The sequence below is a fragment of the Hemicordylus capensis genome, chromosome 4 (genome assembly GCF_027244095.1).
Source record: "Hemicordylus capensis ecotype Gifberg chromosome 4, rHemCap1.1.pri, whole genome shotgun sequence".
Lineage (NCBI taxonomy): Eukaryota > Metazoa > Chordata > Lepidosauria > Squamata > Cordylidae > Hemicordylus > Hemicordylus capensis.
The window spans coordinates 25,076,212-25,090,166 of NC_069660.1; the positions used below are offsets into that span (position 1 = coordinate 25,076,212).

Sequence of the window (13,955 nt, forward strand, 5' to 3'; positions counted from 1 at the left end):
TCCTGCCCCATCTAACACACACACACGCTTCTTCTTTTTTCCAAATTAATGTTGCTTGCACTTAGGGCTGATGGAGGCTAGATAAACTGGTGCCACTACTTTTTTGGCAACCCCCTGCCAAACGTTTAGGTTGACTGCATCCATACTGACACACTGTACAGAGTTCCATCTACCTGGTAATGGAATGTATGCATAGGTGCACAAGTGTGCTGTTGTGCGATACCCCAAAAATTCACAGTTGCATGATGGATGGCCACTGGACTAATGGTTGCCCATCATGCGCAAGAGCGCCCTTGTGCAACAGCACACACATTCCATTACAAGGCAGATAGAACATTGCACAGTATGTTAGCCAGAAGTAAAGTTTGAACTAAATGAAATATTAGGTTCAAACGTCACCTTTCTGTGTATAGTTTCAGCACCTTGATCTGCAGGATGGAGATTATATTGACCTACTACCTTATAGGGTGGTCATCTTTTAACCACAAGACTTCGCTTGCTGTTTCTTTGTCAAAAGTTCCATAGAAGGGAACAGGCTTTCCAAAAGCAGAGGGATCCAGAGGCTTTATTTTCAGCAAAAGCCAGTGAAATGTACTCCAGGTGGTTTCCCATTCTATGATGTCTGATTTTATTCTGATTGCATCCACACACACCCAACAACTGGTTCACAGCTAGTTCCTAGGGGGAGTCTTTCCTGACTCCCTCATGACCACCACCCTCCTTTTAAAAAAGCATCTTGATGGACAAGAAAGAATGCTGAGCATCATTCTATGCCCCAGTGAAACATGGGTGGTTCTCATGTTGGCTGTGCTGGGAACCAATGAAACAGCATCTTTATTTTATCTCCAATGGGCGTTCTTTCGCCCCACACACCTAATTTAAAAAAAATCTAGCATGCACGGCCTGGGAAGTATGTGATATCACTGCTTGTTAGTACAATGCTCCCTTAATTTATTATTGCACTGAGATTGAGCAGCTGTTAACAGTGCTTAGCACCAATTTTGCATGCATTGGAAGGAGATGTCCATCATCCAGTGGCATTTCACTTTCACTTGGTACGCTAATGTCTATTTTCAGGCCTGCATGCTTCTGCATTCTCAGGCAACAAGCCAAGTAGCAGCATGTGGTTAAAAACAACAACAACCCACAATCACTCACATCCTCCTTGAATTAATCATTGCCACTGGCTAAATTTTTGGTGTCTGATTTTACGAGCATGATGTTTGAAGTGACAGACATCCAATCAGCAAGCGTGTGTGATTGCATTGCACTTTTAAGTCAAGAGGAAGATTTATTTCTGATCAAATAAACGTGGTCTGCTGTGCTGACAGATTATATGTCGATATATTACATATAGCTACATATATCCAATAATTTTGCAAACTTAGCTTTGATTCTTCTAATCTTGCAGACAGGCAATGAGTCATTCAGGACCATGAAGCCACACCCCAATGATGAGAAAGGCTGTACAAACTTATACAACTCGGCATGATGTAGAGATATTAGATGGACGTTGATTCCTTAGATGAATGTTCTCCTCTCATCCTATTAATTTGCTTAGGAAGTTTAAAACTCGTCCACCTCATTCTTGAGGGGTTCAGAGCAGCTTACAAACAAAATTAAATATTTTTAAATAATCATATGCAAGATTTAAAGAACCAAATAACAAGTATTGCAGTAGATACACAATTCCAAAAAGAGAAACAGAAAGGAATGGCAAATGCTGTAATACTAGGCTTGGGATTACTCAGTGAAATGGATTGGGAAGAGGATCAGGACAGACAGAAGAAAACATTTCTTCCAACAGTGCGTAATTGACTTACCACATGCTCCAAAACACTAGGCAACATCCTGATTAATGTTGCACTAGCACAAGGCTGTTGTGCTAGCTAGTTTTGGAAGGCGGTATATCAATCAATCAATGGATCAGTCAATCAATCAAATAAATAAATAGTTGCACTGCCTAGAGCTTGCATTCCAGACTACTGTTGTACTAGTAAACAAGCCCGTCCCCACCGCTGAAGTCTCCACCACCATCCCTGCCTCCTCAATATTAAAGGAACCTTTTCTCTCCCCCTCCTCACACATTACTATAGGGACTGCCCTTTACGTATAAAGGGGAATTCTCGCCAGATTCCCCTTTGCAATATACCCCCCCCCGAATCAGCCCACGAACCGGTTCGATGGCCAAACTGGACCGGGCCCAGTTTGGCCGAACCGAAGACCAGACCAGGACTGTTTGGTTCTAATCCAGTCCGGATTCAAACCAAACCAGCCAAACAGCCAGCTCATACATCCCTACCTGTGACATATCTTGTATGTTTTGAAAAGAGCGCAGTTCCAGAAACCTCTGTGATTTAGCGCAGCGATACAATCCTCTTGCAGAAGCACAACTTTGACCTTTGCACAAGTGCAGTGTGAGTCAGGATATCGGCCTTTGTAAGGACGCGTTTCCCTCCATATAGGATTCTGTATAAATGAACAAGGTTCTTCAATATAAATGATTAAAGATCCAAATGAGACCAAAAAACAGACACCAACCTATGCTGGGCCTTTAGAAACTCTCCCTAAACAGCCCGCACAAGGCAGGGGGAACTAAAAAAGAGAGCTAGCTCATTAGATCTGCAAGTACTATATTTAGCCAAGAGAAGATGACCATGAATTTAAGACAACCCCCTTAAAAATAGGTTAAATGAAGTTTATGCCAGTATTTACCAGAAGGGCTAAGCCCGCTCTCCCCGCAGACGATCACTGAGCCCTCCCCAGGCAACCAGATCGGCCACCCACACAACTGCCAGCTCCGTCAAAGAGCCAGCAGGGGCTGCGTGCCCCCCGGAAGTTCCAGCATGCTCTGCACATGTGCACAGAGCATGCTGGAGGGACCCCTGAGCCGGGAGGCTGCTTTTTAGCCTCCCGGTTGGGGGTCTCCTCGTGAGTTGCTGCAGCACGGAGCCACGCCACAGCAACACACGATCGTAGACAACACACGATCAACACACGTAGGCAACACACGGTCGTAGAGCCCAGGTTAGCGGAGCGCTCGCTTCACTAACCTGGGCTTAGGGGAGGGCTTTGCAAGTGGGTAACCCGCTTGAGAGCAACCAGGCTCGCCTGCGAGCCCAGTGGTTCTCAGTCGCCAGAAAGCGGGCTAGGCTCTCTTAGCCTCCTTTTTGGTGATTGCGAGAATCGCCTCCTAGTCTTTTATTCCGGTAAATATGTGTTGTTTCTGGCTTGGTTCACACATGCTTTGCATAACTTGACCTTTGATTACATGCACTGGGTAACAGACGTTCCATCTGTGGCAATTAACCTGTTCTATCTTCCCATGTTCTAGAACAGGGGTTCTCCAATGTGGGTCCCCAGATGTTGGACTACAACTCCCATATTCCCCAGCCAAAGGCCATTGTGGCTGGGGATGATGGGAGTTGTAGTCCAACAACAGCTGGGGATCCATATTTGATAAGCCCTGTTCTAGAACACTTCAGGAACATAAAAGACATTCACAATCTAGCCTAACAGATATAGAGGCATTTTATACCCTTCTTTGGAATATGGGACATTGTAGGCAAGTTCACTCATACATATTCATCACCTCATGACATCACAGGATGTTTCAGTTGTGAATGGACTATCACAGATGGAGTTTTCATGCATCCACACATTGGGCCCTTTTGGACACAGCGTTAAACCACAGGTTGATGAATCTGAGATTAATTCTTGAACCTGGGAATTGTCCCACAGGTGATCTTCCAAACTGGGTTGGGCAACCTCCAGTTTCAGGACAGAGGAGTCCTTGCCTCTTCCTGGTCCACCAAGGCCGCGTCCTAGCAATCTCCGTGGTGCTCACGTCACCAGACTGTGGGCAAGGTGTCAGCACAGCACAGGAGCGGCAGCCATTGGCTATGATCTTCAAGGGGAAATGCTCAGTGAGATCAGGGAACAGGACAACTCTCTGCAGCCAACTCACTGCAGGACACCACAACACAGCTGACTCACTTCAGGGACAACTCAATGCAAATTTCCAGCTCCTGCCAGCAACCAGTGGACATGCAATTATTACTTTATTTGAATTTGAGTTTAATAGGATGTCTCCTCCCACCTCTGGGATACAATACATCAGAAGGTAGCTTACAAAAAAGGTAGACAAACCCATACACAGTTATATGAAAATATTTGGTCCAACATGGGAGTAGACTAGCATTTTTCTAGTAATCAATAAGTAGCCACATTAAACAAACCACCACCACTTACAGGCCCATATAACTGCATGAATATAACCCCTCCCCCCATTATCATAGAGTTTGCATACAAATCATTTGCGTAAAAACTGTTATAAACTTCAAGCAAACAATATGCAGAGGTATGCCAGCTTTCAATATGCAGAGCCCAGGACATCAAGTTTTAAAAACGGCATTGAAATGCAGGGAGATAATATTAAGGAAGGAATCTTAAGGAAGGATGCTTGGAGATATGCCCATTTTCAATATGCAGAGCCAAGATGCATGCATACTGGCATATCCAAAGCTGCACCTGGCTCGCTTCTCCAAACCCTTTTTGTCCTAATGCAGAAATTCAAATCAAGGAGGCTTAGACCCAAGCTCAGCTGCATGAGTACCAGCATATCCTGACAGGAGCGCACTTCCCATCCCTATAGAGAGAGCAGGGAACTGTTCTGAAGTGCGGGCCACTATCAGGTTTGTTGGAGAACGAAGAGAGAGCAGAGAGCTGCTTTGAAGTGTTTGCCGGAGATTCACATTAAGTTGTCCCTGTAGTGAGTCGGCCGTGTTGAGGTGTCCCGCAGAGAGTTGTCCTAGAGCTGCGTGATCATGCCTTTTTGGCATGGCCTTGGCAGGTAAAGGGCATTTAAACCCTTTTAAATGGCATTTAAAGCCTTTGCCTCACACCACTTGTACTGCCACCCTCGCAAGAGCCCCACAGACAAACAGTCCTGCACAAGCACAATTACTGCTAATGGGGTGATGGAGAGGGGCACTATTTTTCTGTTACTCCGGGAAGGGATCATGACGACTTCCCAGGAGACAATATGTGTATTTATTTAATTTACATACTGCCTGACTCCAAAGGATCCTGGAGTCTGGTTCACTGTGACAAAGAAAGCTCTTGTGATGGTAAACGTGGTCAAAGCAATCCAGGAACCTCCAAAACACTTCTGTTCCCCTGTTGCTGGACAGGAGGAGTGCAAAGACAGCAGGGGGCGGAGCAAGTGACCGGAAAGGTGGACTGCGAGAAGTGTAGCAGGCATAGAGTTGGCATGTTTCTGGGCTGTTCTAGCCCCCTCTCTATGGTTTTGGCAGCAGCCACAGCACAAAACACAGGTTACAGCAGTGGCGGAATTCGGATGACATGATGCTGTCTTCAAACCTCAGGCTGGAACAGCAAAACTTACTACAAACCAAAGGTTCAAATTACAGTTTTGCTTCGAAAACCACGGGTCACTTTTGTGATGAAATTGCAATTCCACACATTCAGATAACCATGAAATGAAACCTCTGGCTCGTACAACTCTGGTTTGGCGTTATGTGCAAAGGCAGCCAAAATTTCAAATGCGATACTTTTCATTGTGTTCGGATTTTCAAGGTGTTCAACCCACACATTCAACTGCCACTCACCAAGTCTTGGGAAGGCACACACATTTGATGAACCAGACCCGTGCATCCATTTAATGTCTGCCTTTTGAAAACATACATCCAGAGTTTCTTCCTCTGCTCAGATTTTTAATCATCTTATTGAGCAACAAAGATTGAAGATACCCAAACTGGAATCCAACTGCAAGTTTTATTAGTTTACCCTCAAGTGCTAATTTCAAAAAAGCCAATACTGAGCATGCTATCTTCTTCCACCAGTTTCAAAGAGTGCCTTTGCATGCAGCAGTTAATAATCCTTATTTGGTGCTGATTTATTGCTCTGGTGTTTCCAAAGACAATCCAGTTGTGCTTTTTGATGATTAATGAAAAAGTTTGAGCTAGTTAGTGGAGTCTTGCTTCTACTTTCTACAAGTGTTTGTGTGTGCGGGGGCTGGGGGACAGGAAATTATGAAGACAATGTGGGTAAGCTCAAGAATACTTGCAGAATCTTCTCCTAGTAATAAGTAAGGTAGTAGTTACAGGGATGATCCAAGACATTTTAGTGCCTGTGGTGAAGGCCATGTAGCACCCTCCTGAACTGTGGGTGAGAGCTCAGCATTTTCAGGCCACACTGCCAAGGCAATAGCAGTGGCATGCAAGTGTGTGTGCACACACACCTCTGTTGGATGTGGAGTGAGTTGAATTGGGGTGGGGTTTTTTGCCTCGGTAGGTTGCTGTAGGACAGTCTGTGAGAGAAAGATTCCGAGAGACTGTGTGAGGAAAAAGGAGATCTTGAGAGAAGAAATTAAGATAGGAAGAAAGAGACTGAGACAAGGCAAAATCAGAACTATTGAAAAGGAGAGAGCAGCAGATTTCTGCTTTCAAGCACCCTTCATTCAGCCAGTCACCACCAGGAGCCAGGGACTCGGGCCTAAGAACAGCAGAGAAATGGGAGGATCTGCTGCTTCAACCATTTTGGGGACTACATGATTTGAGAGACTCTTGTGCATGGTTTCCTCTTACCTTTACCCTCATGAACAGCCACCTTTTGCAGGAATTGGGGCTTTGTTTTTAAATACGTACATTTATTATATGTATAACACACATATTTGTTTGCATTGATTATTTAAACCTTTTGAATAATTAAATTTGCCTCTGAATTGATTTCCGTGTTGGTCTCTGGAGCGTGGACTCTGGGAGAAATTGGAGACGGTTACACAAACACACGCAGACTAGGCCACCAAGCCAGACACTGATGCCAGGGCATTGCTAGCTCAAGCAGAGGGGTGGGGGGAATGAACAACATGGCCCTGTGGGGCAAGGAAGGGCAGTGAATGGCAGAGTACTACTCCTGGTGGCGGAGCCCGGCATTTGCCCCCCACACCCCTTCCTAAATCTGAGGCAATCACCGCACTCTCCCTCGTAGAAGCACCACCCCCAAGTAGACAAGGGTCAAACGACATGTAACATGGAAAACTTATAATCAGATATTATTATTATAATAAATAATGAAGGGGAAGAATGAGAAGAATAAGGGGGGAGGGGGAGGAAGAGACTTGATGTGTGGATAAAACAAACCAGTCAATAACACCTGTCTGACTGTGTAAACAAAAAATAATAAAAATAAAATAAAATATAATATAATATAATATAATATAATAAAATATAATATAATAATAATAATAATAACAACAACAACAACAACAACAACAACAACAAATAGTGATTTCTGTGACACCATAGGGGCCACAGAAATCACCATCAGCCAATTACAAAAGGCAGCTTTACTGGGAACAGCCTATATTCTGCAACGATACCTATAACAACAGCAACAACATTGACAATAAAATCCAGCCATCCCAGGTCCTTGGGAAGGACTCGATGTCTGGATAAAACAAACCAGTCAATAACACCTGTCTGACTGTGTAAATAAATAAATAATAATCAATGAAAGAAAGCAGGCCTATAAGAAAGAACACGTCAAGAACCGAGCAGAAAAATGGAAAAATAAGCCCCTGCATGGTCAATATTTGCACAATATAAGTGGAAAATCAGACATCACCAAGACCTGGCAATGGCTTAAGAATGGCAACTTGAAGAAAGAAACAGAGGGTTTAATACTGGCTGTACAAGAACAGGCACTAAGAACAAATGCAATAAGAGCAAAAGTCGAAAAGTCAACAACAAACAGCAAGTCCCGTCTCTGTTAAGAAGGAGATGAAACAGTGGACCACCTCATCAGCTGTTGTAAAAAGATCACACAGACTGACTACAAACCAAGGCATGACAAGGTAGCAGGGATGATATACTGGAACATCTGCAAAAAATACAAGCTACCTTTAGCCAAAAATTGGTGGGACCATACAATTGAAAAAGTTGAAGAAAAAAAGGTTTTCCAGCATCATTTTTTTAAAGCTTAAAAGCAGAAAAGAAAATCAAGTGAGGATGGGGATGAGAAGATCAGGGCACAGGCATGTTTAACCCCCACCCACCCCACACACAGACCATTTTCCCAACCCACCCACCCCACAACTACATACATAACCGCGTTGAGCTCCACTGAGGAAGAGAGGGATATAAAAATAATAAATAAATAAATAAGGTTACAATACAAAAAAATAATATCAGTCTTGGGAGAAGATGGCGCAGTTTTGATATGGGGAAAGGCACAAGATAAAACAATTAAGCACACCCACCCTTCCCCGTGCAGTGGCTTTAAAAGTGCCATGCGTAAATTGGCCTTGAGAAGCCATAAGATTTACAGTTAATCTATCCCTGTTGTACTGGCAGGGGAGGGTTTCTGTTCCCTGCTGTTTTGTATTCCAGTTTTGTCCTGCTGAGGAAACAAAGGCTGGCTTGATGTTACTTTTTCAAAGTAAATTCAAAAGCATGTAGGAGCATCCAGAAGATGGCCACAGATACCAAGTTTGTGCACCTTTTAAATAGTCCAATGCAGAGGATGAACACAGGCATCTATTTGGCACAGTTCCCCACGGAGCAAGGACATGTCTCAAACTCGCACAATATGGACTTTTATTTTCATTCACTTCCCTGTACTTACTTCAAATTGGGGGGGGGGGTGCAGTGCTTCCTCTAGCGCGCTCACATGTTTTTGTATGGCCGCTCAGTTAATTTTAGATCCTGCTCAGGTCAAATCAGGAAGGCCCCACTCTGAATGCATGTGTGTGGACACTGCTTTGATGCTGCCGCCCCGAAAAAAACTCATTCCTCACACTGATGAAAAAGATTAGGGAGAACACCGAGTGGGATGGGGTTGGGTCGCAGGGAGAGAACACTCAAATTAGCCAGAAACTAGCTGCTACAAGAGAGAAGAACTTTGCACACAGCAGCAGGTACCTTCTCACAAATCAGTGAGAGACACTGCTGGAAAACATGGTATAACTGCCCAGTATATGAAAATAGGCGGGTTCACGTGACTGCCAGCCAATCTGGAAGTGAGGAAAATGTCCCGGATATGTCAGGACATGAGAGAGCACACTCCCACTTGACATTCTCCCAACTGCTGTACTCAAGACCTGGAAGTTGGGAAGATAATCTCCGGCAGAGTGTGTGGGAACCAGACTTGGGTGGATTCAAATGTCACACCCAACATATCCCTGATATTGTCTCCACTTCCAGACTGGCAGGCAGTCATATGAACCTGCCCAGTATTTCTCTCAAGTAGGACTCTGTGCTGATCAAAGACCTTCTCCAACAACAAAGAAGTCTCCAAGCTGTTGCTCATGATCTCAAAGACTAAATACAGTCTGTGGTCAAAACGCAGCAGCTGCTGACAGACAAACTCACAAGCCACCCACTGAATTCTGCAATGTTTTACTTGATTAAGTCAGGCAACAAATTCATGTGGAAAAACAGGGAGGAAGTTCATCTTAGAGAGCTATCACTACTTAAAATTCAGATATGAGCCAACCACTGTAGCAAATAGTGCTGGATCTGGAGAACCGAGTTCAAATCCTCGCTCACCCAGAAAGAACACTCTGGTCAGGCTCTCCCTCTCAGCTTAATCTTCCTCAAGTAACTGTTGTGAGGATAAAAGGAGAGAGCTCCATCTTGAGTTCATTGGAGGAAGGGTGGGACACACAATGGATATTTACTCTATTTTAACTTGGGCCCAGAGAATGGTTTGACAGCACACAGTGCAATTCAACTGGTGAAGGACATTGCTGGAAAGGAAGTCCACCAGTGTTCCCTCTAACAGGGAGTCCCCAACGTTGTTGACTACATCTCCCATAATCCAAAGCAAAAGCCATTGCAGCTGGGGATTCTGGGAGTTGTAGTCAACAACCTCTGGAAATCCCTGTTAGAGGGAACACTGACATCCACTTGGGCAACTGTACATATGGCACTCTTTCCCCCCTCAATGGAACAATAGCTGACATTCTAAATAGTGAAGCATTGACATGCTTATTAGTACTTATATGCTGCTTTTTAAGAAAAAGGTTCTCAGCGCTGCTTATAGAGAAATAATAGAACACATACTAAAACACACACACACACATACAAATTAGACACCAGCAATAGACACTGGAAGGACACTGTGCAGGGCTTGAGTAGGGCCAGTTGCTCTCCCCCCTGCTAAATATGAGAACCATCATTTTGAGAGGTGCCTCTCTGCGTAAGTTTCATGCATAATGACCAAAGAGCACAAGAAGGCTGCATATGAAAAACAGAGATCTGTAGAATTGTGCTTGTACGCTAGAGCACTCTTGCACAAAATATCCATTTAGCACATATGGAGCATGCCACAGGTTGCACAAGCATGCTGGCAGTAGCGCAACCCTAGTCTGGAACACCAGCTGCAGAATCCGAGCAAGAGCCTGCTGCAAGCACTTCATTAAATTCAGATGTCAGTCAGTGTGTCCCAGTGCAATAAAAACAAACTGTTCCAGACATCTGCTTCCAAACGCCACTAACAAAGTACACAGCACTTTGGTACATAGCCCAAGCGGCTTAGTGTTTCTATAGAAGGCAAGGATTGCATTGAATGAGCCACTCCAAACTGCTTTCAGTAGCAGAGGTGAGATAGTCATAGAGCTAGATCTATGGCAGACATGCTCCACTTCGGCCCTTCTGCAGATGTTGGCCCACAACTCCCATAATCCCTGGCTATTGGCTACTGTGGATTATGGGAGTTGTAGTTCAAAAAGACAGTTGGGGGAGCCAAAGCTGAGCATGCCTGATTTATGGCCATATTCCCACTACAATGTGCCAAAAATCACAACTGTTTGTAGGGGGGGGGGTGTAGCCTTGCATGGTTCTTCTGAGTGTGACTGCAGATCTCTGGCACTCTAGTGCCATCTTCTGGACTGTCGAAAGAGCATATGCCTTATTGGTGCCAAAGCCACACAGGATAATCCAAAAGATTCTCTGCAATTACAATAATAAGACTTCGATTTGCATCTATCTATCACTGGGTTTTCTATACATATGCTAGACTTGAAATGGATAACACACACAGTATTGAACAGCGTTAAATTGGTTTAACAACTGATCGCTTTTCTTTGGGTATTACTAGATTGTAAGGGCCTTCTCTCCTCCAACATCCGCATGACTCTTAGCATGGCAATAAGAACAGATCAATAATAAGTGATGAAGATGAACTGCCTACCCCTAGTTATTAATAACACTGATCCTTTATGTTTTGAAGGAAAGGCAGACAGCAATGCAGCACAAGTGTGCCATACTGGCAAGGTATTACTAAACATTATTATCAGCAGTTATATGGCGCTTCAGAGAGTTCATTTTGGCCCAAACAAGCATTTCTTTCCGGAGGAAAATCTGTGCCGACTTCACACATAACGTGAAGCGCCTAGGGCCACCTGGATTCGGCAATATAAGCATTTAATAATAATTAAAAGAAACATGGCACCTGAATTTGCTGCCAGAGCCCTAGGAGCGCACACAAACCCAACATCCGGGCACTTTCCAGACTAGATGCTACAATGGGGTCAGGACGTATCTCCTAAGTGTGCTTCCACACTTCCTGCGTTGTGACACCGAAGTCCCTACGCGGACAGCAGGGTGCCATTCACATTGCCAATGCCTTGTTTCAAATTTAATCGCTGCAAAATAGAGCTAGGACATCCTATATCTGGCGTGAAAAAGTTGCTGTTTCTTTGGGTTGTTAGTTGCGGCAAGACTGCTCCCCTTACTGTTTATGTTTTGAATGTGACTTGCCCGAAGGGAGGCATTTTGCTGCTGATGAGAAGCTAGTCTGGAAAGCGCCCTGGTAACAGTAATGGTATGCCAAGATTGGCGGGTTCATATGACATGCCCACCCACAGCATATCCTCCTTGCTGTGTTCCCGCTAACAGGGATTCCCAGATGTTGTTGACTACAACTCCCAGAATCCCCAGCTGCAATGGCTTTTGCTTTGGGATTATGGGAGTTGTAGTCAACAACATCTGGGAATCCGTTAGAGGGAACACTGCCTCCTTGTGGCAGAGAACTGAATATCTTTCACTTACATCAAACCTAAGTTACATGTACAACACACCCCATCTTGGTCCAGCATTACTGTGACCAAAAACAAGTTTCGCTCGCAGGACTGGGGCAGCTTGCAACAACCTCAAGCATGGTCTTAAGTACGAAGCCAGCATTAGCTACTATGCTTCCATTGATGATTACCACTAAGATGTTGTTGCTGCTATTTTTACTACTATTAAACTGATGGTGATTAAGAACAATGGCAGATATCCAGACTAAGAAAGTGCTAGTGAAGAAAATGTGCCGCATGAGCTATGGGAGAGGGACATTTTTTGTCTCTTCCCTTGCCTCCAAAGCCCACTGTGGCTCCTGGAAATAGTTCCTGCACAACCCTCAAGGACATATTTTCAGGAGGCACAGAGGGAAGGGGAGATTGACAAAAATAACACTCCACTGCACCAGCATCAGGAGAGGAGAGCTGGTCTTGTAGCAAGTAAGACTTGTCCCCTTAGCTAAGCAGGGTATGCCCTGGTTGCATATGAATGGGAGACTAGAAGTGTAAGCACTGTAAGAGATTCCCCTCAGGGGATGGAGCCGCTCTGGGAAGGTTTCAAGTTCCCTCCCTGGCTTCTCCAAGATAGGGCTGAGAGAGATTCCTGCCTCCAGCCTTGGAGAAGCTGCTGCCAGTCTGTGAAGACAAGAGTGAGCTAGATAGACCCATGGTCTGACTCTGTATATGGCAGCTTCCTATGTTCACTTCATTCATCTGGATGTAGCCAATGATTACCAAAGGTAGACTGATCAATCAATACTTCTGAATGAATTCACAATTGTATCCCTTTCCACTTCATGTAATACATTTATACCGTCTTAAAGACATCAGGCACCACAACCCGATACATTTGCATGACTTTTATTATTTCCGTAAACCTTTTTAAGCACCCAACCTTGATGATGCACCAGCAGTATTTGGATCCATTCTCTTAAAACATATAAATAGTTATAGGTATGCAAAATAAGATCTCTTTCTTTAAATACATGAAACAGAAAACTGAATGTAATTTTAAAAAAAACATTAACTGGGGCTTCTCAAAACGTTATTGTAAGAGGAGAACAATTAGTACAAAAAGCAAAAACTATTTCTGGAACCTTTAATTATCATCAGCCTCAAGGTTTATGTTGTTGCCAAACTTTGCATAGAGCTGGACTTTGAGGTCTGATAATACTCTCTGGATAGATTCCACTCGTGACTCCAAAGCTCCAATTTCACCCTGCAAGTCTTTCTGGAAAAGAAAAAGAAAACACATATATTTAATGACCATAAAGAAACCAAAAATGTTTCCTTTCTCAGCCTCTTATTTTCAGAGCAAGCAACAATTCACTGGACTATTATATGTGACAAACATTCTAAGTGACCTGATATAATGGCCAACATGTCCTGCAGTATCACGTGGGCAGTTCTGAAACATCTGTACCACTGTGGGCAAGTGTCCACGTTACTGCGCAATAGGGCTGTTCCACTCTTACTTACTGATGTGCAATTGCATATTGCAACGTGACTTCCATTAGGAATAATGCAAGCTGTGTCGCAGTGTGCAATTGCGCAATGGCAAATAGTAGCAGAATGGGCCTGTTGTGCAGCCACATGGGTGTGTGTTTCAGATGCCAGCAGCAGCGCAAGCTGTTTAGAACTGCCCGCAGATTAATCACAGCCAATGATTCATCAGGCTTAATAGTTCAGAGGAACCCCTGCTAATTGGGCAACTTTCAGAGTGGTGATTCCCTCTATATATTTAGCAGGGGGAGAGCAACTGGCCCCATCCAGCCCCCAGCACAGTGTCCCTCCAGTGGCTGTTGCTGGAGTGTAACTTTTGTTTCTTTTTAGACTGTGAGCCCTTTGGGGACAGAGGCCTATCCTCTTA

At 44.2% G+C, this 13,955-nt stretch overlaps 1 protein-coding gene across 4 annotated transcripts in view; it reads right to left on the reverse strand.

Annotated features, from left to right (window-relative positions):
• PFDN4 (prefoldin subunit 4) overlaps positions 1 to 13,955 on the reverse strand; it is a 54,303-nt gene that overhangs the window by 27,500 nt on the left and 12,848 nt on the right. For 2 of the 4 annotated variants that reach the window (XM_053247195.1, XM_053247194.1), the window contains exon 4: positions 13,183 to 13,316. In XM_053247195.1, coding sequence (XP_053103170.1) covers positions 13,185 to 13,316 — 132 coding nt within the window. In that variant the 3' untranslated portion in view covers positions 13,183 to 13,184. Of the gene's footprint in view, positions 1 to 12,930; positions 13,317 to 13,955 lie in introns of those variants that run through there. The other 2 variants (XM_053247197.1, XM_053247196.1) reach the window with 1 other exon arrangement.